The sequence below is a fragment of the Stigmatopora nigra genome, chromosome 21 (genome assembly GCF_051989575.1).
Source record: "Stigmatopora nigra isolate UIUO_SnigA chromosome 21, RoL_Snig_1.1, whole genome shotgun sequence".
NCBI classification, from domain to species: Eukaryota; Metazoa; Chordata; class Actinopteri; order Syngnathiformes; family Syngnathidae; genus Stigmatopora; species Stigmatopora nigra.
In genome coordinates, this window is record NC_135528.1 from 8,515,370 (window position 1) to 8,542,793 (window position 27,424).

At 39.0% G+C, this 27,424-nt stretch overlaps 1 protein-coding gene across 1 annotated transcript in view; it reads right to left on the bottom strand.

The window, feature by feature from the left end:
- Positions 1-348: 348 nt before the first annotated feature.
- The window catches only part of LOC144214730 (CUB and sushi domain-containing protein 3-like), a 170,253-nt gene continuing 143,177 nt past the window's right edge, over positions 349-27,424 (bottom strand). The window contains exons 45-72 of the mRNA XM_077743354.1: positions 26,757-26,934; positions 24,631-24,776; positions 21,892-21,972; positions 21,180-21,293; positions 20,891-21,079; positions 20,658-20,804; positions 18,607-18,795; positions 17,648-17,833; positions 16,836-17,030; positions 16,587-16,760; positions 14,234-14,407; positions 12,952-13,125; positions 11,893-12,078; positions 11,270-11,443; positions 9,857-10,039; positions 9,598-9,774; positions 8,762-8,941; positions 8,520-8,693; positions 8,280-8,453; positions 5,991-6,064; positions 5,721-5,832; positions 5,464-5,643; positions 4,994-5,053; positions 3,585-3,743; positions 3,136-3,272; positions 2,944-3,031; positions 2,737-2,872; positions 349-2,177 (exon numbers count right to left, since the gene is read on the bottom strand). Coding sequence (XP_077599480.1) covers positions 2,018-2,177; positions 2,737-2,872; positions 2,944-3,031; positions 3,136-3,272; positions 3,585-3,743; positions 4,994-5,053; positions 5,464-5,643; positions 5,721-5,832; positions 5,991-6,064; positions 8,280-8,453; positions 8,520-8,693; positions 8,762-8,941; positions 9,598-9,774; positions 9,857-10,039; positions 11,270-11,443; positions 11,893-12,078; positions 12,952-13,125; positions 14,234-14,407; positions 16,587-16,760; positions 16,836-17,030; positions 17,648-17,833; positions 18,607-18,795; positions 20,658-20,804; positions 20,891-21,079; positions 21,180-21,293; positions 21,892-21,972; positions 24,631-24,776; positions 26,757-26,934 — 4,301 coding nt within the window. The 3' untranslated portion in view covers positions 349-2,017. The remainder of the gene's footprint in view (positions 2,178-2,736; positions 2,873-2,943; positions 3,032-3,135; positions 3,273-3,584; positions 3,744-4,993; positions 5,054-5,463; positions 5,644-5,720; positions 5,833-5,990; positions 6,065-8,279; positions 8,454-8,519; positions 8,694-8,761; positions 8,942-9,597; positions 9,775-9,856; positions 10,040-11,269; positions 11,444-11,892; positions 12,079-12,951; positions 13,126-14,233; positions 14,408-16,586; positions 16,761-16,835; positions 17,031-17,647; positions 17,834-18,606; positions 18,796-20,657; positions 20,805-20,890; positions 21,080-21,179; positions 21,294-21,891; positions 21,973-24,630; positions 24,777-26,756; positions 26,935-27,424) is intronic.

Genomic DNA, 27,424 nt, shown 5'->3' on the forward strand with positions numbered 1-27,424 from the left:
TAGTCTGTTAACGTCGTTCACAAGCATTAGAGGTGAAAATTTCATCAGATTTATATTATTTATCTTCTTCCTATTTGTGCACTTAGTGAAGCTTTAAATTTCATTACATAGTTGTATAATGACAATAAAAGCATTCAATTCAATGCAATGCATTTTTTTCTTCTTAGCAACTTCCACTTTCAATGTAAGTCGTATTTAAAATTAATAAAACTCAAGGGTGGACATTGGTCTAATGACAATATTGATTATTTTTGTCACCTTTTGAATTATTTATGGGGGGTATTTTTGTGCAAAAACATGAAACCAATCCAAAGTCCCCAAAACACAGAAAAAGACATGTTAATTAAAAAAGGTAGTAGCCTTTTTTAATCTTACATTGCATTGAAAATTTACATAATAGATTCATTACATTTTACAAATAATCTGACCATAAAAATATATTTCTGTACAAAACACTTTTTTTGTAGTTATGTCTTTTAAGCAGTTTATTTTTCTCTCTTTCTTCTCAATAAGGATATTTCCAGTGTCCATCAAGGAGTGGCAAAAAAAACATACTTGGGTGGGTCTTCTATTCAATCTTGTTTGCGGATAACTGGGAAAAGCTTGTGGTTTTTTGGGGGGTAGTAAAATGCCATTGAAACTGGGATTCCCCCCAATTGTATTTAATTTTTTGGTAGGCACTGTGTCATATTCATAGTGAAAACCCAAAACCATAACATTGACAACATATACACAATGACAATCACTCAAATACTGGCCAAAAACAGACCAATTCCCCCCTTGTGGCAATTCAAGGGAACTGCGTTAGATTTTTACGCATGATTTCCTCAACCTTTGACATAAAAATAACTGTGAACGTGAGACAGAAATAATAAGGCTTACATTTCTTGAAATGCAGTCAGAGAAAATCATTTTGTTCTCTACTAGGCATTCAATTTTTGATAGTAAATTTGCTCAAAATAGGATTTAGGGAATAATCCAGTTTTGAAGGCCTGTGTAAAAAGGGTTTGTTTACCATTAATCCCTTGCAAATGTATCACTTTTTGCATCAGAAAATATCACAAAATTCCATTTTCCATGACCACAAAGCGATTCACATGTGCTACTTCACATTCTAGGAAAGAAATGTATTTTTAAAAAAAAGGGAAAAAATGTGCAGTCAGCCGAAAAAGTGTTTTTATCGGAAAACCTATAGTATATTTAAATTCTGCTGCTATGATGTGTCTTGGCCTCACTCGCCCTCTTGGCAAATATATAGCACAAAAATATAAGTGGTGACCACTGGCGAATATATCTTTTGATATATATTCGCAATAGATTTACAAATCAGAAGATTCTGCAAATAGTACCAAATAAAGGAGAAAGCACTCGCGGAGTGCAGGATCTTAGTGGAACCGTAGTGGCGGTCCACAATTCACAGGGCGAAGAAAACCCTGATTCTGGTGAAGTTTTACCGACGGCGTTGATATTTCCAAGCTCGCCGTAGTTTCTGTCTGGGCCAATCCCGTTCAAGCGTCCCGTTTTTTTCCGGTTCTCTGGTGCAGACAGGAAAAAAGTTCCTATCCGATGTGCTTTAGGGCCAAAGGCAGAACGTATGTAGGTGTCTTTTTCCTCAAATCTGATTGGTCCAGCTAGCTTGGGAGTCTTATCTTTTCTCCGATTAGCCGCATTAGAAGCATTTCTGTAGACATTTGGCTTAATCGACTTCCAGTTCAGTTTAAGGTTGTCTGCATTTCCTCAACCTTTCCGTCCACTGGATTGGGAAAGGAGTGGTTTTTTTAGCATTCGGTGAGTCAGCCATCTTACTTCTCTCATCTGCTCCACTGAGGCCCTTTTTTTGACTTTAATCCACCATTCACTCAGGATTAAGGACGTTGTCTCCAGGGTTGCCCTTATCCTTTCATTTTCCTATGAGTTATTTTCCTCTTCTTGTGTTATAAAAACTTTTGCTACTCTTTGCAATTGGAGATTCCGACAAGTGTTTACCCTTCCGGCTTCAGTCTGGTTTTTGGAAAGCTCAGACCATGGTGCAGACCGTGTTGAGATTAGGGTCGAAACGGACCGCCTTACCCTCCACTGCTTTGGCGTTGGTGTTGTACATAGGGTTCTCGAAGGCGGCTTGCCCGTTGTTGTTTTCGTGGACCGAACAACCCGTGAACTGGGTTTTCGGTGTGGTCCTGGGACACAAAGAAAAGTGATAAAATAACAACAGACTATCTATTGGTCGGCGGGCCGCTTGATTTCATGTATTTAGATTTTTGTTTTCATAAATGGATTAAAAGAACTGGATTAAAAGCCCTGATTATTCTGTTTTTTTTATAGATCTAAATCAATGTTTAAAAATATATTTTTAGATTTTACAAAATTATTTTTGAACAAAAAACTGAAAAAAAATGGATTAAAAAATACAATTATTGATTTAAATGGGGGAAAATCGGGAAATTTAATATACATCTATACTCTTCATTTTAATTTGATACTAAAACAGAAAGTAGGCACTCATGATTTACTTTGTCGGGCCACACAAAATGATGCGGCAGGCCAGATTTGGCCCCCAGGCCGCTACTTTGACACCAGTGCTCAAAAAATCACATTTTAAAAAATCTTAGAATGTCAAAATGATGTTTGTCATAGGATTCCAAATTGAAGTGAAGTTTCTGAGGTGAGAGTTTAGTCATGAATCTTACTAGTTAAATGGTTAGTAAACAAATATTCATAGAGTACTATGGTGCAAACCTTTGTTTGTAGAGATAAAAACCAAAGCCTGTGAAGATGAGTGCAAAGAAAGGCACCAAGATTGCAATGGCCACCGAGCTGCTGTTGGTGCCCAGCTGAGGTGGATGCGAATTCTGACTCTCCGACATATTGAGACCTGCAAAAAAAAACAAAATTCCATCTTCACCATCACCGTCGTCAGTCGATCTAATCGCCAAGAACATATACCAAGTCGCTGGAGTCCAAACTGTCCGTAGTCTTTTCCCTGAATGAAACCTTGGAACACATAACTGGAACCATCAGGTTCGGCTGACACCTGCAAAGTAAAACAACAACAAAATACATTTAAGCCAAGATTATGTGCTTGTTTGGACATTGTTGGGAATTAATATCTTCTTAAGGTTTCACATCAAAACTTACAAATCCATCCATGGTCCACGAATCTTCGATAATTTTAGCCGGGGAGATAGTCGATTCTTTGAGTTGACTTCCCTGCTGCACGTAGTTAACATGGTACATCAGCAAAAGTAAACGTGCTTCAGAAGTCTTATAAAGCCCTGCAATCATTGAAAAAAAAACAATCATCACATGCATATTAACCTAATTTATAGCAAGAGACATTTTTCCCAATGACTAAACAATGTCCCTTCATCTAACTTCATGTATTCATTTAAAATGTATCACCACGAAATTATTAACCAAGAAGAAACCCCCATACGAAGAGAAGACACCCTTTTGTGAATGTCCCTAATTAATATGCAAAACGGGCTACATTTCCTCTCATATCAAATGGAACACATTCCAACATGTTAAATAGTATAATGTGTTTGTAATGTCTCCGATAGCCGGCAGCGACGCGTGTTACATGCCTGATAGCAGCAGCTCCATGTTGCCGTTGTTCAGAGTGACGTTGACCCGGCCTGTACTGCCGTTAAAACTGGTGATGCTTAGCGTCATGGGCTGTTTCCTCCCCCTGTAGTTGTACGAGCCCTTCCAGATGTAGTTGGGGGCGAATACATCATCGGGAACTGTGGAACAGGACGGGTAGATAAAACATTAAAAATGTGACCCGCTTACAACAACAATAGGCAAACTTTCTGATAAATACTGGTTTATATTAGTTCATATGTTAATATACTGAGGAATTAAGTTATATCACTATTTCTGAAAGTCTTATATATGCCTGTAATGCAGTTAAAATGTTAAAAGAGCAAGTATATAGTTGGCATGGAAATCAAAAAGTATATTAATACTTCTTTAAAGTCCCCATAAAGAAAGGGTGTCAGCAAAGGCAGTTTTATCTTTTTTTAAAAAATATTTTTTGATTTTGCAAAATGATTTTTGAACTAAACACACAGAAAAAATGATTTAAAAAATTCGAATTATTGATTTGATATGGGGAAAATCGGGAAAATTAATATACATCAATACCCTTCATTTTAATTTGATCCTAAAACAGAAAGTCGGCACTCATGATTTACTTTCCCGGGCCGCACAAAATGATGCGGCGGGCCAGATTTGGCCCCCGGGCCGCCACTTTGACACCCGTGCCATAAAGTGAATACCAAACTAGTTTAACGTTTGTACACAATTACTAAGAATATAAGCAAGAAGTTAGGCCGATAATACTCATTTATGAAACATATCTTTTGTTTTTTATTTGTACCCTGTGTAAAAATGCAAGTACCGTATTTTCCGCACTATAAGGCGATCTTTCAATGAATAGCCTATCTTCAAATTTGTTGTCTGCTGGCCTTTGAGAAAACCTTTTACTTGCTTAGTTTTAAGAATAGTGTTCAACTTTAATTGATTTATGTCTGATGTTCCATTTCCATTTACGTTTGAGCACTTTGTTTTGGCCGTAGTTGTTTTTAAAGTCCTCCATCAATAAAAGTAAGTATGGATTCATCAATAAAATGTATCCCACTCCAAGTAGATAAGGTCTATTTTATGTCGACCATCGCTGTTAGATAGTAAAAAAGGTAGCCTTGAGTGTATTCAAGTCAATGTAACTTGATGGACTGTAGTAGAAATAAAATAGCTGGTTATCATGCAGCAGATAATGCAGGCAAGGCACTTGAGAATGACTGAAAACATTTGTTACAGTCGTGATTTCACATTTCCAAGCCTTTTGGTCCTTGCCAAAATGGTGACCTTTTGAGAAATTAATACTGTGTAACAAACAAAGCCGGGGGAAAAGGAAGCAATGGTCACACTCGGTTGCCGTTATGATGTCTTGTGGGTTACAAATAACAAAAGTGGAAGAAGCCATACTAACCGTTCAGTTTGGGGCTCGGGGTTCCCATTGCTGGTTTAGTGGCTTTCTTTTTTTCTCCAGCTGCAAACGGACAAAAAAAAAAACACAAAAATATGAATACACACTTGGCACGATTAGCCGAGTGGCTCACACTGATGACATGGAAATGGAGGGAGAAGACGATATTGTGCCAGATGTGGGCTTAATGTCCTCATTGATGCGGAAGGCAGAAAATTTGAATTCAGTGCTGGTCACATGATTTGCACTAATTGCTTATTCAGCCTTGGAAAAAGTCAACAAATTGGATTGTTATAAAGCAGCCTGGTGAAAATGCAATGCATACTAATTTGATGTCTTTTTGGGTTTTTGTTGTTGTTGTTGTTGAATTCTATTTATCTGTATTATTTCAGAGCCAAGTTCCTTTAAATTGGAATTTCAATTATGTTTGAACAACATCCTATTATTTTGATATTTTTTTCTTTGTTTTTTACCTCGACATATTGGCATCTTTCCAGTCCAGGTGCCATCACTCTTGCAGAGCCTATGCTCGGAGCCCCCGGCCAGGAAATAGCCGGGCTGGCAGCTGTATACAAGCGTGTATCCGAAGCCCACCAGGTCCATTCCCACCACGTCCACATGGAGGGCGCTCTCCGGTTGCTTACAAGCATGAGCTGCAGGTGGAAAACCAGCAATTAAGTCGGGATTTTCCAGATTTAAGAGCCCCAGGTTGACAAAACTGGACACTTACGAATACACTCTGGTTGCTTCCCACTCCATCTCAGGTCTGGCTGGCAAGTTCTGGAGGAAGAACCCTGGATCAGGTGACCAGGCTGGCATTGGAAGGACACCACGCTGCCCACCTAGGAGATAATAAGACCATGATAGGCTCTAAACTTTCGGTAACACGACACACAGTCCCTTCTGTGTAATAACTTAGGGGTGAGGTAACGACGACAAAGCCTATGTCCAATTATTATTATTATTATGATAAATGTGTGGGGAAACTTTACTGGATTACCTTAAAGCCAAATGTGCGGTTAAGAGAGCCGTATCTTGGTGTTCCAGGGTTGTCGCAACTCGTCCTGGTGGGCTCTGAAAAAAAAAAAAACAGGATACAAGTGTGTTACACCCCCGGTCTACTGTCCTCCTGTTGTCCTAGCAACCGTGGCTGCTATTTGTAAGCATGGCAGCAGGGGGTAGCAGAGCTTTACTGCAAAAATTGACATTTAGAAAATATTTTTAAAAGGGAGGAAAAGAGTATTGGGAGGTTCCAAAGGAAAAAAAATAACATTCATCTGAAACGCAGCAAAATATCAATGTGTAATCCCCAAGAAAAACGTTTACAGACACAACAACTCTGCTCATAAAATATACAATACTCATAAACCCCAAAACAAATCAGCAACAAAATATCCCCATGAAAAATGTGCTTGACAGAAAATGTCAAACTAAACAAAAAAAAAAAAAACCCAACTCCCCCCCAAAAATCACACATCCACTACATTCATAGAAAAATATACTTCAGTAATCCCTCATTTATCACGGTTAATAGGTTTCAAGACCTGCTGCAATAAATGAATGACCACAATACGTTTTTATAATGTCTATTTAACATAATTTGGACTTTTAAAAGCCTTTCAGTGCTGTTATTTAATTTATAAAGATTGATTTTAGTGTCCAATGAACTCATCTTCCATTGTGACTCCTGCCATTTCATGTTTGTGGTGTTTAAGTGGCAAAGTATTACTGCACACCTAAAAAAAACCCTTTCAAAAAAGCGAATTACATTCTTTCCTCATTGCCCTCACCCACAGCTCATCTCTACTTAACCTCTTTCTTCTTCTCCACTCACAAACCTCATTTTTATCCCTGCTTTTTCACCATCTTTTTCCATTCCAACACATTATTCCAGCCAAAGTCTTTCCCCTTTTTGCTTCATCCTTTTTCTCTAAATGGGCACTTTAGCTATCCACATTTTACTCCTAATTCTACTTTTTCCATCATTCCATGTGTCCTCTGCGTCATGCTTTGCTTCTCCTTCAACTCTGTTCCCATCTCCTCCCCGATAGCATCCCAACATAAAGATTGAAAATTGCGCAGCAGTGCGTGTCCGGAAGGCGCATGCGTGCGTCAAGACGTTGTCTTGTCCCATCCTTCTACTTGGAGTCACCTACGAGAGCGTCATAGAATACAAAGTACGCCATCCAGCGTGTATAAGTGCATTTCTCAAGCTTGGTGATGAGTCAGCGCCTACTTGAAGCTGAAGCCCCTTTGCTCGCAAATCACACCCGTGTGTGAAGTGGCACTCCAAGTGTCGCGTGTGCTTAGCCTTTAACTAAATATGCGCGCACTTTCCTGACCTCATTTCATCTTAAATATGCGCACAAACCATAACGCCACTAGAAAATCCTTGCAATTTTTTGGGAAAGTCACTTTTGCTATCTAGGCAACCCAAAAAACCCCAAAAGTCGTTATTTTTGGCTGATTTTCTTGAGCAGGAGTCCCAAAATTCAATAAAAAATACATTATTTAAAAAATAATATAATAACTGGGCTTAATCCTGGCTCAATGTGCAAAAAAAGTATATATTATTGGCTGTTTTTCCTGGACTGTAGTGAACGAAAGTCCCAAAATTCCATAAAAAAAATACATTATTAAAAACAATAATATAATAACTGGGCTTAATCCTGGCTCAATGTGCAAAAACCCCCAAAAAGCTAACACCATTAGTTCTTGCTTACAGAAAACCCAGTCAGCGACCAGTCTTTTATCCCATCATCATCATTTACAACACCTCTGGCTAGTCAGCTCTAGTTATTATTCGTGATCCATCTATGTGAGTTGCACTTTGATGAGCAGCGACCAGTTTAACCGGGAGTGAAGGCCTGCTAAACGCCACACGTGGGTGGGCCCTTAATTGCCCAGATCGTTAAGGCAGAAGGGATATAAGACGCCAGAGTTAGTGGCGTTTGAAGCCATAGCGCCTCCTCGCTGAGTAACAAACGGCTCAAAAGAAAAGCATCCACGGCTAAATAATGTGTTGCAAACCCACGCTGACTAAAAACATTCAAAGCAACAATGTTCGTCTTTATATATGACAAAGAATTATTGATTTAAGTAAGACAAGAGTGGCACAAATGGAATAGTTCGGCATGACACAACTCGTTAATTGCAACTTGATATATAATCAATCAACAATTGACCTTAACATCAACTCAATATCATGTATTAATAGAGATTTTTTTTTCATAAGTGGATTAAAGGCCCTGAATATTCAATTCTTAAAGATCTGAACCAAAATTATTACCTATACAACGTGGTTGCGTTCCGCTCCAACTTCCATCACTTTGGCAAAGCCTAGTCGCCGTGCCAACCAGAATTAGAGGCGGGGCACAGGCAAAGGTCACTTCCGATTGGTAGATAAAACTCCTCCCTTCTCTGGAACCGCCCATCAGCGTACCGGGATCGCCGCAAAACTTGGCTGCAAGTTTCAAACAAAAATTGTAATCTAGCCATTGTAATGCATTGTGGGTCGGTCGGGCCTTACGCAAGCACTGCGGCAACATCCCGCTCCAGCTGCCGTTGGCTACGCAGCTGAGCACGGCGGGGAAGGAGAGCTCGTAACCCGGAGAGCAGCTGTAGCTAACGCTGCTGCCCCACTCAAAGTCGCTTCCTTGTAGGACGCCATTGCTGACAGCTGAGGGAGTCGGGCACGTCACCGCTATTTTTGCAAAAAAAGAAGAAGTTTAAATGATCGGGAAAAAATTGGGATAGTGTAGTAACCATTACCTGCACATAGGGGCATATTCCCACTCCACGTGCCATTTTGAGTGCACATCCTAACAGTGGAACCGTCCTCCTCCATCCTGTAACCGGGCTGACACTGAAAGGTCACATTCTGGTCGATGCTGAAGTCTTCGCCGTAACGCAAGCCGTTGGCCGGAACTCCCGGATCGCCACAGTTTATCACTTCAAAATGGTAGAAAAGAGAAGATCAGGGTTAGATTTAGGAGCAGGGTTAGCATTTGGACTTTTGGACCCCGCACATTCACTCGCTCGGTATTAGGAGGGGGATGTAATTTACTTTAGTGGCTCCAAGTCAAGTCATGCCTGGGAGTCTCTTTGGAATCACATTAACATTCCCTTGACTGTACCTACAAAGCCCCGTCCTTCATAGCCTAATAGCTATTTGAAATTCCTCTAAGGCCACCATTGGATGCGGACGTGACTATTAATAGATGCCCTGTCATCTTCCTGTACATTGGGAAGGGGGGAATCTGGCGTCCCATTAAGGGAAATTTCAATCTTCATCAAGTCCAACACTAGATTTGCATATAATCATTTTCATTATTTTACTATTATTGATACTTTAAAAAGGATTTTTTAATGACATTTTTAGTTTTACCATTTATATTTTGTTGTTATTGCCATATTGCTTCCCTTTTTTATTTACATTTTCAAAGTATTGTTAATTGTAATGATGTGATTAGGTACGGAATTTGATTGAGTCTAGTTCTTAAAATTCAGATATTTAAAAATAAGGTTAAATTCTGTTGCAGTTTAGCACAAAACAGATATCTACAAATAGATGAATTCAAGATTCTACATTAAATTGTCCATCTTACTAGTACAGTTTGGCTGCGTTCCCGACCAGGTCCCATTTGCCTGACACAGTCTGGTGGTGGCGCCGAAAAGCAAGTAGCCATCCATGCAGGAATAAATAACCGAGTGCGAGAATGTGGTTCCATCCAAACGGAACACTCTTCCATTACTGGGAGTACCAGGATTTCCACACTGGACAGCTAAAAAAAGCAAAAAAACAAAACAATGAACAACAGTGGCCAAGTAACATGAGTCCAAAAACTTCATTATATATCATCATACCTTTACAGAAGGGCTGCGTGCCAGACCACGTTCCATTGGGGAAGCACATCCTCTCAGCTGAGCCGATCAGTTCGTAACCCTCAATGCAGCTGAAGAGCACCTTGGAGCGAATACGGAAATCCGTCTGCTCCCTCGACCCGTGGGATGGGATGCCCGGATCGCCGCAGGTACCCGCCGTGTCACCTGTACGAACAAAAAGATGAAAAAAATGAGATGAAACACTTTAAAATTTGGCTTGGTGTAAGAGCTACATGTGAGAATTGTGTGCGTATGTAACCGTGAGTGATGCGTTGTCCTTGGAGAAGTACACAGTCAGCAAATACAGCCTGACAAATGTGTGTAGATTCTTTCGACATACACGTGAACACATTACACAGTAACACACACACTATTTCAATGATGAATGTCACTTTATTACTACTATAGCTTTACTGTATTACTTGACATTCATGTTTTGACCATTAACCTTAATGGTTTTGAGCAGAGTCAGCTAGTTAGATATGACAACCCCAGGTTATATAAATCAATTTGGGGTTTGCAACACTTTTCTTTATTGTTTTTTTAGTTTAATGACTTTATTCTTATGTCCTGAATGTTCTCTCCTTGCTATATAGGTCAAAATAAAAAGATAGCCACAAAAAAAATCCAGTTCAGTTTGTTGTTTCTCCTCTAGTCAATACTCAAAGGATTTTTAGGCCAAGATATGATTGGTATGCAGAAATATATTATTTTCTAAATTACTTAAGAGTATTTTTGTCTGCTTTACGAGCAATTCGGACACATTAGTGCCAAGTTCATTCATATTCAGCCATTATTCAAGTAGTAAAACTAGTATTGCAAAAAGACATGAAGGGTCAGACAGTTAAAAAAAGGCAATGTATTTCAGTCCTCATCCTTCCTTAAATCTGAGCTCCATTAAAATATATGAATCACATTTTTGCCGTTTTTTGGTGGTAGTCAAGGCCAAACATTGAGAGGCACTATGAAAAGAAAATTTTAGAGTAAACAATACAAGAAAAAGATTTTTATGCATGCTAAAATTATATTTTTTCCTCCTTTTCTACCCTGAAAAGCACAATATATATTTTAATCTACCATTTAATGTTCCCCCTACCAAGCCATATTCATATCTTGACACCAATTTAGAGAAAACATGGACTCAGGAATACTACATTAATTGTGTTTTGGTCACCTTACGTGTTTTTAAGTCATTAACGGTACTATAAATCCAATTAATTCAAAGTGTCCCACTTTGATTGGTCCTAAATGTCTGTCTATTAGTAACAAACTCATTTCTATTGAGACCAGAAGGACAAGATTGGACATCTAGCATCGTCAATGGCACTGAAAGTTTAAAAAAGTTTACTACACAACTGATTTCCATCTATTGATCTAATGTATTCGATCATTTACCAGAGCAGAAGGGCATCGGGGCGCTCCACATCCCGTTGAGCTGACACATCCTGGACGATTCCCCCTTCAGCTGCCGCCCGCCCAGGCATGAGTATCGAACCGTCGAACCGAAGGTAAACTTATCTCCGCTCAGCACGCCATTGGGAGGCGAGCCGGGGTGGCCGCAGTCCACAACTTGAGGGAAGAGTGAGTGAGTGAGTGAGTGAGTGAGTGAGTGAGAGAGAGGCTTGTAAAAGAAGCTGATTGATGGACTTTCAAAAAAAAAACATGGCTGCGGGACACTGAGGATAACATTTCAATGATGCCAAGTGTCACCGCTTTGTCATTTCCCTCACAAAAATGGAGGCGCAGGCAATAAATTTACATGAGTTGTGCTGCCCTTTTGATATTAAGCGGAAAACAGAAGGACCCGAGGTCAGAATATTTGCTATCAGCTATGTACGAAGCTCCCATGGGAGCTTGAAAACCATTTTTCAAAATGCTTACATGTTTAACAATGTGTAAAACATTTGTCTTTAGCACAGCATAAACGTGAGAGTGACAAAACTCAAATGAAGAATGTTCTTTTGACATTTTTTTTAGAAAAGTCCGATCAAAAGAGAAAAACTTAAGTCAATCCTTACCAATACATTCAGGTAGTGGTTTGTCCCACTGCCCCGTGGGCTGACAGCTCAAAACCGGCGACCCGAATAGATAATATCCCGGATTGCAGTCGTAGAACACCACTGTGCCAAAAGTAAAGTTGCCGTGCTCGATTTTGCTTTGACGGATGGAGTTTGCTGGGATTCCCGGATCGGAGCAGTTGACCACTACGTATAAATAAACAAACACACCAAAAACAAGAGCATGTGTTATTTGGCATTAACCCGAGAGGCTGAGTTCTCCTCCCCATTCAACAAGGTTTAACACACAAGGTCATCAGATTGAATGGAGTTAACAAATGTATGTCAGTGTAACAGTGCTCTGGGTTCAAACATTTAATCATTGGCTGCCATTCAGAGAGATAGATGTGGAGTCCATTCTAACGGGAGGGATTGACAGAGAAGGAATGAAGCCTCCGAGCTCAAATGAATTGGACATCTAATAGGGGTAAACTCATTAAAATCACAGAAGGTTAAACCATCTGTCAAGGGTTAGTATGATAAATAACATGATTGGTTCCTCCCAAAAAGTTGGTAATCTGTACCAGTCAATCTCGGCCAATTATTAATGATTGCAATTCCCCTTATTAACCAATAAAAATGCAATGTGGCACATTTGCTCTCACATAAGGCGCACGTAAAAGTCAAAGATTTTCTATAAAATGTACGGCTTTCTGACAGGCTATATTTATATTGTCTCACATAGGGTGCACGTAATAGTCTAAAATTGTATCAAAAGTGGATGGTTTTCTGACACGCTATATTTTGTGAAAAAGTTGATGGGTGAAAGGTAAATATGTATTAAATCATGATTATTAGCAGTTGAAAATTACGTTTTTATCTGCTACAAGTGACTTAGACAAACTGTATTAGAGCCAAAATGAGTAAAACGAGATCGGTTTTCCAAAAAAAAGTACTTAAAAAAAATCTCTTTCAGTTGTTATATGGTGTACACAATTTGAAATGATCAAAAATTGTATAAATTGAGAGATATGGTAATCCGTACAGTTAGGGCTGATTACACTCAACTTTTCTCCCCACCTTTACACGTCGGGGGCGGATGGCTCCACTGACGGTTGGCCTGGCAGTGGGCACGGGCCGGACCCTCCATCTCGTAACCCCGGTTACACACGAAGCTGACCACGTCGTTTAAGTTGAAGCCGTTCCCAACAGTCCGGCCGTAAATTGGGCTGCCCGGGTGGCCGCAACTGATGGCTGAAGGAGGACAAAAACAAAGGACATTTGTTACATACGGTCTTTTAATGTTAGTCATCAATATAAATGCCAGTGAAACATGATCATTCACTGCCAGCCCTGTGGGAAAAAACAGATGAATTGGCACGAGGAAGCGATGTCAGGATGAGAGTTTTAGAAAAAAGAAAGAAAGAAAGGAAAGAAGAAAAGCTCTCATGGCACCGAATCATGGACATTCATCTCCGTCATCAGTACAGAAGGACGGAGGACCCAGGGGCAATTCACAGATGTCATTTCAGGAAATATTGTCCCTGGCCACCCCCCGGTGTTGGTTTTGAGTGTCCTGCTGTTTGGCGTGGTAATTATTCATCTCTTTGCTTAATTCAATGGAGCTGCTTAAAAAAGTTTTACTGCTGACGGGGCGTTTTCTGACGTTCGCCAGAGGAGACAGTCGGCGAGAGGAAGTCGGGGGAGGGGTTTCATGGAAGAGGGAAGGATACGAATAAGGAGTGCTGACGAGGGAGGACGGGAAGATAAAGGGACGTTTTTTTAATTAATCGAGGAAAATGTGAAGTTTTTGTGTGCGAATATTAAGATATGTCATTTTATATGCTGAAATACAATCTTAAGGGCACATTTGGGCAAAATATATTTTAAAAATATGAACTTATTAAGCAACCAGAGTACATTTGCTGCAATCTGACGGTACTCGGACGTTTGGTCGCCAGTCAGTACTGTTTAATATCTAAGTACTGTTCAACATCTAAGTACTGTTTAATATCCAAGTACTTTTTAACATCTAAGTACATTTACCCGGCGACCAAAAGACCGGCGACCAAATGTCCGATTACGCAATCTGACCATTTGAGTTAATAATAAAAACAGCAAAGTTGTTTGCTCAAGTTATTTGTTTAACCACAGTTCATATTGTGATGCAAATGCATCAAAACCAGCATGAAAACGTTCCTTATATAAAAAAAGATTAAAATATTATGTGATAATGAGGCCTGGGCGGCGATGTATGCATAAGCGTGTGTTGTCTTAAGAGCTGGCGGCATTGAGCTCAAGAGGTTGTCATGGAGACGGCACCTCGGAGGAGCTTGAGAAGCTTCATCATTTTTTTACGTACGTATGCAGATGGGAAGCTGGCCCGACCACTGGTTGTCCTGGAGACAAATCCGGACCGATGAGCCAATCAACCGGAACCCGGGAAGGCACTGGTACACCACTGTGTCTCGGTAACCGAAGTTCTCTCCGATGACTTGGCCGTTGACGATGGCCTCTGGGATGCCGCAGTGGCCGGCTGCAATATAAATACGGCACACACTGAGTAAACTCCACTAAATTCAAGGCTTATTTACCCTGACAGCATGGACAGAGATTCAAAGAATAGCTTTAAAACACGGGTGGCGAACTCATGAACTGTAAGGTGGAAGAGCAGACTATTAGTTGTGAGTGCCCTGTGGCAAGTCAAACCCACATCAAGTATCCCTTTAAGCAGCATATGAATGAAACAAATCAGATCATATTCATATAAGAAATCACCACAATGAATGCTTTGCCAAAAGTTTTGTCCCTTTGGGGCAAGCGTATGTTCCCGGTGGAAGAAAGCCAACGTAAAACATTGAAGCAGAATGGCAAAGTCGACATTTGTACGCCTCTGCAAAGTGCATTTTGATGGGCCATTTTGCAAAATATGATTTTAGGGCTTGTTACTTACTAATGAAATATAACATGGCTTAGCAATTCCTATTTTGCTGATCTAGGGGTGCCTTATGTTCCAATTTGTTGGTGTTTTTGTTCGTTTCTTTCTAAAAATCAGTTAAATTTAAAGTAACTTGGTGTTTCTTTAACATTTTTTTGACTTTCTTGTATCTCAAAAGCCATAGAAAACTGAAATATTGGTAATTATGTTGAATATGATACATATTTTTTCTTTTTTTAGTGACCTAAATATAATAAAAAGCTCACTAACTCTATCCAGGAAGCATTTTGAATGTAGACCATTGTTTAAACCCATTACAACTGAAACTATCTTATTGATCTAAAATTTGGTGCATAAAAGCAACAACAAATAAATCCACAAAACAACCTCACATTGTATATTTCATAGCCTCTAATAACTAGACGTGGACACTTTTGTGCACGCTATCGTGGCACTGCAGAAAATCTCATATCAAAGAGCAAAAAAAAAAAAAAAAACATGGCTTCTATCTTTGGAAACTATTAGGATCCTGTCAGAAAACTCAATTATGCACCAGTTCAAAAAGCCTCAGATGGTCAATTATCCTGCAAGCTTCTTTCTCCACAGATGTTTCACACTTCTTTGTCTTGCCTCCAAAAAAAAAACAAAAAAAAACAAGCAATTGCACATGTTTTGATAACAAAGTGGTCTAATTAGATGAAGATTGTTGTCTTTTCCTGTCATATTCTATAATTCTGACTAGATAGTTGGCACTTTATTTGACATTTTATCAGTTTAATAACTATTTATTTCCTATGATCCAGTTAAACTATGGTTCAAGCACCCCTCTAGGGTTTAAACTTGAAAATATAATAGGAGTGTGCTTTCAAAACTAATGGTTTACTTTGTTTTTTGATCACACTAAACTGTTTAATCATGATCAAAACATGACAAATGATCAGCACAAACTCCATCAGGACATCTGAAAGGAAAAAAAAGCTTTATAAAGTATTAAAGAGTTAGCTGCTGAGCATTATTACTGGTTAGCATTTCCAAAATTGATGTACGCACACCTCCAAGGCTTTTGGAAAAATTCTAAATGGATCACAGTTTGATATATATGTGTTTTGATCATGATTAAACACCTGAGGCTGAAAGAAGCTTAAAAAAATGTACTGGAAAAATTGCATGGTGAATACTAACAGTATACTAAAGTTTCTTAAATATGTTTTGAAAGTAATTCAAAACAAATAGCAACTTGGCTAAAACAGCATTTCTAATTTACAAATAAACATTCCATTCCAAGTTTTATCACGTATAAGACTTTCAAGTGATTGGTTTTTTAGTTTTTTCTTGCCATTTTATTTCTTGGAGAAGGCGATACAAGCGTAAGCCACCAAGGACAAGGGAGTGTTTTCTTTCAAAGTAAATCCAATTTTCTCTTTTTCATCGTATTTATCTTCAGCTAAAGCTTTTTTTTTGGAGTGGAAAAAATACTGAAATTGAATCCAAATGCAGTTTATGTGAAACTTAACTTAGATGCCATATAACATCTGTCAGTGCCTTGTTTTACTACTTTTTTTGTATTTTTTTGCTGTCTGCCAGACAAAAAAATGTTTTTTGTGTGAGGTCAAAGCCTGAAGGAAGCAGCTGGAGTAGCAGATGCAGTCAGGACAGGGTCATCTTAGCTACTTTTATTCTCTGTCCTCATTAGAAAGCCGAGAAACAGACAACTCGCTCTTGAAAGGCAAGGCTTTCTTCTGAAGTGATGTGCTAATTAGCGTTAACATCCACGTACCGAAACAGCGCGACTCGGTTCCGCTCCACAGCCCGGATGACAGGCATTCCCTGACGGCCGAGCCCACCAGCATAAAGCCGGCGTCGCAGGCGAAGATGGCCGTCGCCCCAAAGGTCGTCTGAGTGCCAATTTTCTTGCCGCTGGGCGGAGACGGCAACTCGCCGCAGGAGATGACTGACAACGACAATGCTGACGTATAAGCACTTTCTTACTGGTAAAAAAAAAAAAAAAATACATCCGATGACTTACTCTGACAATGTGGCCTCTCATTTTTCCAACTCCACACGCCAGTGGGAAGGCACTGGATGTGAGCAGGTCCCAAACGGTAGTAACCCGGGTCGCAGGTGAACACGATTCGAGTCCTGTACTCGTAATGCGAGCCGTTCACGATCCGCCAGCGGCCGTGTTCCAAAGAAAAGGAGCCGATACTCGGGCACACCACCACTGCAACGGAAAAGTTTATTTTTGGACATAAATAGTTAATTTAATAAACAACATTCATGAATTACGTTCATTGACTCCCATTCAAAATGCATAGGATGCCTAGCGCTGTCCATAGTACTGAAAGCTGAACATCCAAAACCAGCATTACGTTCATTGACTCCCATTCAAAATGGATAGGATGCCTAGCGCTGTCCATGGTACTGAAAGATGAGCATCCAAAGCCTGTTTAAGTGAATTGGATCTCCATTGTTGTCAATGACAGGCAGTGAGTCAATTTTGAGGGACTTTCTTGTTATTTTTGGGGGACTTTTCTGTGTGTTGGTCACTTTCTGCTTAATTTTGCACATATCCAGATTACCTCCTGTTGCTTTACATCATTTTAAGGTGCCACTTTCACAGAACTCTCAAAATTATACTTTTAGAGCACCCTTATAATAAAATAAATAAATAGAAAGCATTTACTTCTGTATGTACAGTAAGAATGAGCTACAAAGTCAGGCAGAACAGCCGGACCTCCCAACGGGCCGTTTCTGGCCCCCTAGTCGTATGTTTGACCCAATGGAACTAGCGTATGGGGGATAATCGTAGCGGCACCGACGGGGATTGTTGGCACCGACCTGAGCACCGCGGTATCTTGTTGTGGTTGCTCCACGTCCCGTCGGGCTGGCAGATGGCAGACGTCAGCTCTTTGCTGGATAGCCGGTAGCCGTCATTGCAGAAGTAGGAGACTCGCGTTCCCACAGAGTAGTCGGCTGTTAAAACCCCGCCGTTTGTCGGCGCCTTAGGGGCTCCGCACGAGACAGCTTGTGGAGGAGAGAGAGAAAGAAAGAGACACGTGTGTACAGTGTTTCAGATGCCCACTTAATGCAGCGTTTTTCTCTTTCAAACATGTTGTTGTTTGATGAGTTTGGGTGTAAAAACAGATGGTACAAAAGGGAAAGTTTGTATAGTGAACTCAGGTCACTTCATAAAAGATTTACAGTAGATTTTGCTCACGTTGAAGGCATTGATTTTTTTAGTTGCTTAGAAACAGCACTCTTTGTATTTTAGTGTTAAAGCTGTAATATTTTGTAATGCATGCATATTATTAATTGGTTTTTGTTCCAATTTTCTTGGGTAATTTTTGCCTTGTTTTTAGTTCAGTTGTAAAGACATACTTATTTGAAAATATGTTGATATTTAATTAAGTGTAATTCCAAGTTTTATTAGCATTGCTTATATTGTTTTGAATTCCTTTACTCTTTAAAATTCTCATTAATTTTTCTGTTCATTATGAAGGGATGTGAATAGAAGTGATTGGATTATATTTGACCCATATTTCATTTTTATTATATGACACTTCATAGAGGTTCATTTCATTAAATTTTAGGTCCTCATGAACTATTTTTAATGAATTCATATCTACCCATCACATTTTCTGCCAAATAAATAGTGCTTTTCTTCCATATCATATTTTAGTGTTTACATCCCAGATAGGGAGGATTGTTTTTATTTTAACCCTATATAATATCATTTACTTTACATAATACAATGAACTTTCAATTCTCTAAAAAAAGAAAAGTGTTATCACACACACCTTGGCATGCAGGCACTGGCGAATCCCAGGCGTGGCGCCCGAGCGGCATGCGACGACAGGTAGCCGTGGCGTTCCCAACCAGGCGGTAGCCTCGGTCGCACGCCCAGCGCACCACGCTATTGACGTGCCCACCGGTCTGCGACGAGATGGAGCCATGCAGCGGAGAATCCGGGGTGGAGCAGTACAAAGCTGCAGAGAAAAAAAAAGCAACATTTTGAGATGAGTTCACACAAAAACATCATCCAAAAAGCTGTTCTAAAAAATTACAGTATCTTCCGGCCTATAAATCACACTTTTTTGCCTTTCTTTGTGCATTATTTGGCAAGTACGACTTATAACTTATGCGATTTTTAGTAAGAAAAAATAGGGGTACTACAAAAAAGTAGATGCCAATCAAATTTATTGGCTGAATGGACGTCCATTCGTCCTTCCCAGTCAAAATGGATTGGACGTCTAGCAGCGTCAATGGCATTGAAAGATGAGCATTCATATCAAGTCCTCGTAACCAAATTAATTGTAAGTCTATTGTTGTTAGAGGCAGGTAATGAGTTAAACAGCACTACCAGCTCTTAACAATGTGACAATCCAAAAGTACTAATAGGTTAACCATTAATTAGGTTAAGACTTTCACTTGGACAATCAGATCTTGGCTAGCCTTGTCTGATTGTATTGTTGCCCTTGGGGCTTGTTTAACAGGCTTTTATTTCCATGTTCTTCGTCAGAGGTAATGGAGCCCGACCATGAGTTGTTAATCAGCATGTTTTTTTGTGACACATGACTGTTGATAGCAATTAAAAAAGATTCTGCACCTCAGTGGTTACGTGAGTTCAAATTTAAGCAAGATCTTACTTGTACTGTGTCAGCTTTGAAGCAAGCTGGGGGGCATCTGACTTTCAAATTGTAAAATGTTGGACTTAAGACTCTATGCAGGTGGCGAGTTTGACCTGCTGGGTCAACTTTTTTGCATTTACTCACTAATATTAAAAAAACGTTTTTTTTTGCACCTAACAGTCACATTAAAAAAATATCAGGAAACTAAAACTTTCTTTTACAGCTATTGCCAAAAACATCCAGTTCTGTCCAACTGTGACAAAAAGATTACTTTTTTTAATTAGCCCATTAAAAATTCATAAAGGGACAAAATTACCCACTATCAACACAAATAAACCCACCAAAAAATACCCAAAATATACAGAAAGCTAGTAAAAATATCCAGAAATTGAAATCAATAGAAAGTGACCCCAAATTTGCCAAGATTGACCAAAAACTTGACAAGAAAATTCATTTAAAATGGCTGTAAAGTTTCACCTTTCAGTGCCATTAACAGCGTCCAATCTATTTTGACTGGTCGCGGCTATTGAGAAAAAATGATTGGTTGTCTATCACCATCAATGGCAGTTATGATTCAGCAAAAAAGTCAAAATCCCCCCAAAATAATAGGAATCACCCAAAAATCTACCTTACTCGCATTCCCACGTATTTCCTCCTTAAATAGTATTTTCCAGCTTGACATAATAATCTAACTTTTAAGAGTATTCTTGCACATAATTCAGTTGAAACTAATGATACACTGATGTATCACAAGAATTATAGCGCAGGAATCTCACACACATCTGCTCTGACTGTCATTCATCACTTAGAAGAAGAGCAGAAACTTGAAGGTCAGAGAGAATAAGCATCTAATCATCTTATCATTTTCTCCTTCACTGTCAAAAAACCTTGAATAACGGTCAGAGTTCTCAACGGACAAAAAAAGTTCTGGTTAAACTGTCAAAAAAAGCAGCACCATCTGTGCACAGCAGGCTTCACTTTGATAAGAAGTGACCATTATATAAAGTTTTCTATTGGATGAGAGGCAGACAGAAGTAAGGAGTCTGAAATTCTATTATTTTCTGGATTTGTGTCACATTCACCTATAAAAAAATGGAGAAATTGGATATTTTTGGGCGTGGGTTTTCATCCTTCTGTCCGCCTCTTTGCTCATTTGCCATGCAATATGAAAATTCTAAGTAGTAGTAAAGTAAAATTGGGATACATACTTTGGTACTCACCAACATAGCGAATTCTGAAGCCTCTTTTGTTGGTGCCGTGGTCCGATGACCATCGCACCAAAAACTGGTGGCCGGAGGTGGTGATGTTGAACGGCGTTGGAAGGTCGCCACTTAATGTAGCTAAAGTCGGGTCGTTAGGGGATGGACCTGAGGATGGAACATTAAGGAAATAAAGTTAATGGCAAAAATGGTTATGGCAGAATGGGTTAGGTCAGTATGTGTGAGTGTTTTACCGTCAAAAATTTCCAACATGTCAAACTCTCTCTCCGTTTGAAAGCTTTCAAAGGTGATGGTGACATTGTAGCCTTTTTCTACGCTAACACTCCACGAGCACATTTGCAGGTTAGGATAGCTCTCAGGCCAACCGGGACTCAGGATAACACCCGATGAGTCGTATCGCATGTCGTGAGCGGGGCATTGGACTTGAGGTTGAAATACAATGACAAGAAAAACAATGTCAATATCATATTTTTGATTTTGTTGTTTATGGATGTGTCATTATTTTCATTTCAAAGCAGAAACCTTGACATGTTGGAGGCGGGGCATCCATCTGAAGCCGCTCTCCCAAACGGCAGGTGAGAATATCACTGCCGACCAATGAAAATCCAGGATGGCACCTGTATCTGATGATGTCACCTAGAAAGCATTATTTCATTACTTTGTTAGACAAAATGTGAGACAAAAAAAAACCTAATTTTGTAAGAATTTATCCCCTGAACATATGGACTACAGCCTCTAACTTACTAGTTGCTGACTGCCTTGCTTTCTTTTGGAAAAGTCAATTAAAACAGTCCTTATCAACCACTTTTTGCTTATCACTAACATTGACCAACACTTTACCATTCTCGCTTATTGGCAATTTTGCTTTAATTAATTTCTTTATCACGACTTGCATTTGTTAGCCTTAAGCATAACCACTAACTGCATTTTTCTACTCTTTTTGTATTAAAAAGCCTTTCCACTTCAAATATGAACCAACACACACTAGCATTATTATTAGCATTAAATCATTTTAGTGAAAAAATAAACTATTTAAAAGAATATGCTATAGAAATGTTTTTTTTCCTTGTCAGACCTTTTTTTTAGGACAATTTGTGTTTGTGTACTGCTACAACAAGAGTTTTTTTGACTCTCCTTTGAAAATAAATTGTCTTCTGGAGACATCAGTGTGTCTCGAGTCCAGTCCGCTATCAAAGTGACATGTCTGGAGGCGGCAGATGGACGGGCAGCTCACCTATCTCCAACTCGCCATCCTCCATCAGCATGTCAGCGTTGGGCACCTCCGGAGGGGGCTGGCAGACCCTTAATTGGTAGGCTAGAAGATGGATGACACCCAGCACCGGAAACATAGAGCATAGAGAAAAACATATATGAACATGGAAAGCATTACCTAGCTCAAATGCACCATTTATTTTGGTTTATGCTTTATTTAACCCTCCGATTGAACCCCCTATGATGCTGTGGTTAGGTCAGCAAAGAAGCCAGAGTGGCCGCACAACTACAAGGCCTGTCTTGAATCATAAAAGCCAACAGCCACTGGGCTGAGAGCCTGTAATCGATACGGCTGCATGACCATATATCACTTAGTAACCTGGCAAGAGCCTGAGAAAATACAGATAGGGAGAAGCTGAAGGCTGTAAGCCAGGATAAAACGGAACCAAAAACGAGACCTGCCAATACATATCCTGGTCTTGTGCATATTAAAAGCATACCTATTTATGTATGCATTGTCCGTGTGTGTGTATATGATCCATAAGAGCATTGATCTTAATAATTAAAACAAACATTTTTGCAGGCAAACGTTGACCTCGAGGCTTAATAGCCGTGTTTTGTGCAAAGACGAAAAAAAATGGCTGCTATTTTCTAATAAATAGTTCAGTTGGCCTTGTGTGTATGGGTTATTGATCCATTTTTGTAGTCTACTCATAATAATCGCAACATTAACTTTCATATTGCCAAGTGGCTTCAGGATTTATATTTGATCACAGCTGAAAAATATCTTGCCATTGGAAAGAAAGAAAATGATCTCAAAATACCTATTTTTAATAATAATGGCAGGCTTTTTTTTGCGTCTTTTTAGGGATTCTCCCATTAATAAATTGGCGGTAGGCTGGTGTACTTAATTTTATGTAATAAGTCAAAACAGCTTGTAGCTTTAGATTGTACAAAATTTGCAATACTGTTCATGTGAAGTAAGCCTTCACTTTTTAATGCACAAGCTACTGTTTACATCCCTGAATAAGCTTGAGGAAAAACCTCCTAACCCAACAACAGATGGGCCTGTCCTTGTTTTCCACAGCTATGAACCACTAATACGATTCATTAAGAGCCTGACATCTGTATGAGAAAGAAAAAGTGAGAGAAAAAAAAACTGCATTGGGGAAAGTGATGAAATGGGACTTCTAGAAAGATACATATTTCCTAAAAAAAAGGGAGGACAGGAGATCCTCATGTATATGCATGAGCCGGTATGTGTGTGAAATCATGCTGTGAAGGGTAAACAGAGTCAGGAAAGTCATAAGAAATGATTGCGTCTAATTAAAAAATCCCTCCCCCAAAAGGCTACTTGCAAGGAGAAACTGGAAAAAAACTTGAATCAGCATTTATCTCCAAGATAAATATAATGGAACTGAAAAGAGAAACTTTTTAAGGACGAAATGATGTAAAATATGGACCTTGAGCTAAAAAAAAAAACCAACCATGATAATGCTGTACTAATAATAAGTGCCCTGAATGGGATTTCAAGGATATTGTAAGTAGATATACGTGTTAAGAGAAGCAAGATAAGTGGAGTATATCTAATAAAGGAAAAGTAAGATTGAATATACATAACTCCATATCAACAGTCAGAAATGGGCATTAGTAAATCAGTAATGTATAGTTTTCTGATTTATGAGAAAGCAAGTAATCTACTGTAATAAGTAGATTTGCAGAAAGCAAAGAAAAGAAAGCTTTAACTTGGTGTTACTATCTTAAAATGGAATTTTTTTTCAGGCCCAAAAAGTTATTTCCAATGTGGTAGTGCGCTAACTAACAATTAATAAAGGTTTGGTCTTGAAAAACATGGGCACAAGTCGCCAAAAACTCTTCCTCAACATAGCAAAAGTGCACTTGAGTAGTGAGTATCCACATTATTCCATCATGACAGCTTATAGAGAGGTCTGCATTTTTATTGGAATGTTGCTATGAATTCCCAAGACTCAGAAGTCTCTGACAAAAGCATGCCCGACGTTTTGAAGGTTCACTTCAAAGTGAGCAACTCATTCGTTATCATGAGCGTTTTCGGGAAACCGAATGGGATGGAGACCATGAGCACATTTTGCCTCGATTGAAGTTCCCCAAGTAATCTTTTTGATTCACATATGTAGCTTGAAAATAGTGAGCTAGTCCACTAACCTGTTGTCAAGATTTGGTCATGTGTCGGTCTTAATATAGATCAACGTCGCCAATCTGATGTAACCAACTTTGACGTTTAATTACTACATGGAAAATCTACCCTAGCAGAGCCAAATAAAATCTAAACAGAGACTATAAAAATACAACAAGTTGTTCATCAGAGTAGAGGACAATTTGTCTGAGCATTATCCAATAAAGGAGAAAATGTGATTTTAGTTTTCAAGAAAAAGAAAAGGCCCAATTAAGATTTCCTTCCCCAGTAGACACAGTCAATGTGCAATGAATAAAACAATGCTTTTTGAGGGAAAACTCATTATTTACCTCAACCATTTGACCCTAACTAAATTGTGAAGTTATTAAAATGGTTCATACAGTTGATAGCTATAATAAATATATCAACAATATATAACGTTATTGGTTTAGATAAACAAACCAACATTTAATTATAACCTGAGCACAGTTCAGTCTACCTTAACTTTAATACTAGAGTACACCAACAAGGATGACATTGACAAATCCACAACATCAACAACAGGAAAACAGATCGAAGGCATCCAGTAACAACATCATCACTTACCGTGGTAGCTCAAAACAAAGAACCCAGCTCCGGAGAAGTCAGAGTGGAATTTGATGAGAATGATGTTGGAAGTGGAGTAGACAGACTCCAGAGCTGTATTTCCGCTGAATTGACCGATCTGAGGAGACGATTGATCCGGTCCGTCCCTGTAGTCGACAATATAGAAAAGTTAGCAACCATTTGGTATGTAATGTCCGTTTAGAATGCTCGGAAAAAGGATTCTGGCGATAAGTTATTGCTCTCATTAAGTGGTCATTGGATGTCCGCAATTGGGTTGGGTGCTAAGAAAGAAATAGAAAAGGCTTGTTGATATTTATGAGACAACAACTGGAAGTGCTCTACCATCACTAAGGATAAAGACAAAGTGCCTTTGTGAGAATGCTGCCAAAAATGGTGGAAAAACAAGGCCCATGGACATTTGTTTGTGGCATTCCTACTATGTCAAACAGGCTTGGGTAATTTGTTTTGTCAAATTGTGTCATTGGCAGAAACTGAAGGCTGTGCTCCAAATGCAAACTCACTTGGAATCGAGCATATGTTTTGTGTCTCTTGATGGTTGGGAATATTTGGCTGAGGCCTTTGTTGTCAGTCAGTGACTCAACATCAATGTTGAAAAGTACAATATGGTTTGTAATAAATGAAAACTGATTTCAGATATGATAAGAAGGCACAAAATAGATAGAAATGGGTCCGAGACAGATGTTAAAATTGGGTTATAATATAACAGAATATTTTGGATCGTCACTCCAACAGAACACACAAAAAAAGTTTCAAGGATCTATACCCTAAACTTCATAGCTCAATTTCAAGTTTCAAGCCAACATTATGGCCACCTAGCTTCAGTTAATAATTACAATAATAATATTAAGCAGGGAACAAGTCACCAGGCCTGCCAGCACATCCTGCAGGGGTGGAATTTACCAACAGCGCACCCACGGTCCGTAATTAAAAAGCATCATTATGACACCCCACTTTCCCCTGCTGTTTGAGTGAGTTTGGATTAGGTAAAGTGGTGGGGGGCGCCAACCCCTTTTCTGTGATCCACATTTCGAGTCGTCTCAGTTGGCCTCCGCTGTGGCTTTTAAACTGCAAATGCGTACCGTGAAGACTACTAGGCATATATGATGGCTCCCGGTATGAGACCAATTAGCAGTCAAACTCCGCTGCCGGCATCTGGCTCCGGACCGGAGGTGGGCCGCAGTGAAAATGGCACTTGCACCCCGCAAACGGCACTCCCTGCTGACTGACATGATGATGTAAGTGCTTTCTGCGATTTCCTCAAATGGCAGGCAAAAGTGCCGTTTTTGAGGAGCAAAACACTGCCGGGAAATATTTCAGAGTTAAGAATGCACAACTATTTTTGTTGAGATGTTAGGCTTGGGCACGTTGTATTACTTTTGTGAAATTCATTGGAGTCTGGTTTTCTGTTGTGTATCATTCAACTAAATTAATGGCATGACTGGACGTTTGGTCGCCGGTCAAATGTACTTAGATATTAAACAGTACTTAGATATTAAACAGTACTTAGATATTAAACAGTACTTAGATATTAAACAGTACTTAGATATTAAACAGTACTTAGATATTAAACAATACTTATATATGAAACAGTACTTAGATATTAAACAGTACTTAGATATTAAACAGTACTTAGATATTAAACAGTACTTCGATATTAAACAGTACTTCGATATTAAACAGTACTTCGATATTAAACAGTACTTTGATATTAAACAGTACTTCGATATTAAACAGTACTTCGATATTAAACAGTACTTCGATATTAAACAGTACTTCGATATTAAACAGTACTTCGATTTTAAACAGTATTTAGATATTAAACAGTACTTAGATGTGAAACAGTACTTACATATTAAACAGTACTTAGATATGAAACAGTACTTAGATATGAAACAGTACTTAGATATTAAACAGTACTTAGATATTAAACAGTACTTAGATATTAAACAGTACAGGGTTATTAAACAGTACAGGGTTATTAAACAATACTTGGATAGTAAACAATACTTAGATCCCAAACAATACTTAGATATTAAACAGTACTTCGATATTAAACTCTCCCTTTTTGAAACCAAATGATTATACGCAACTGAATGGCAACTCACCATACAGTGATGTAATCATATATGGGCTCCGTGCTCAGTACGGTGAAGTTGATGTAGATCCCGTGTCCGGGTGGAACTCTCACGCTCCATACGCAATCCTGAAAGTTGGGGTATTCCTCAGGGTGACCGGGAGAGTAAATAGTCCCATTTAGTGAAGTGATGTTTCCTCCACAAAGAGCTGTTAGGGGCGATAATAGCAAACATTATACACCTTTTAGTATTACGACCATTGGGTAATACACTTTTCTGAACTTTTTAAGCTCCTGGCTGCCTTCAACCTCATCAACGTTTATATTTATTCCAATTTTTGCAGTTCCCCTTTGGCTATATCGTTGATGTTGTTTTACCACCACAACAGGGAATCATCCACATTAAGGGACATGTAATAAAATCCCAAGTCCTCAAAATTGCCACAAGAACAGTACTTGTATAAAAGTCCTAATAAAATAAGTCTGTTAAACATCGGTGATATTATTTTTCCGCCGCAATTAACTGCAGTTCATCATAACACTCCTTTTAGTTCATTTTCTAATAAATTTGGAATGAATATTTTCAATGCTGCAGGTCATAGGCACTCCCCCTAATTGTGTTTGCTCTTCCCGTTTTTATTGTAATGATTCTCCATTTCAAATAGCGCTAATAAAAATTGCATTTGTCCAGTTATGAAA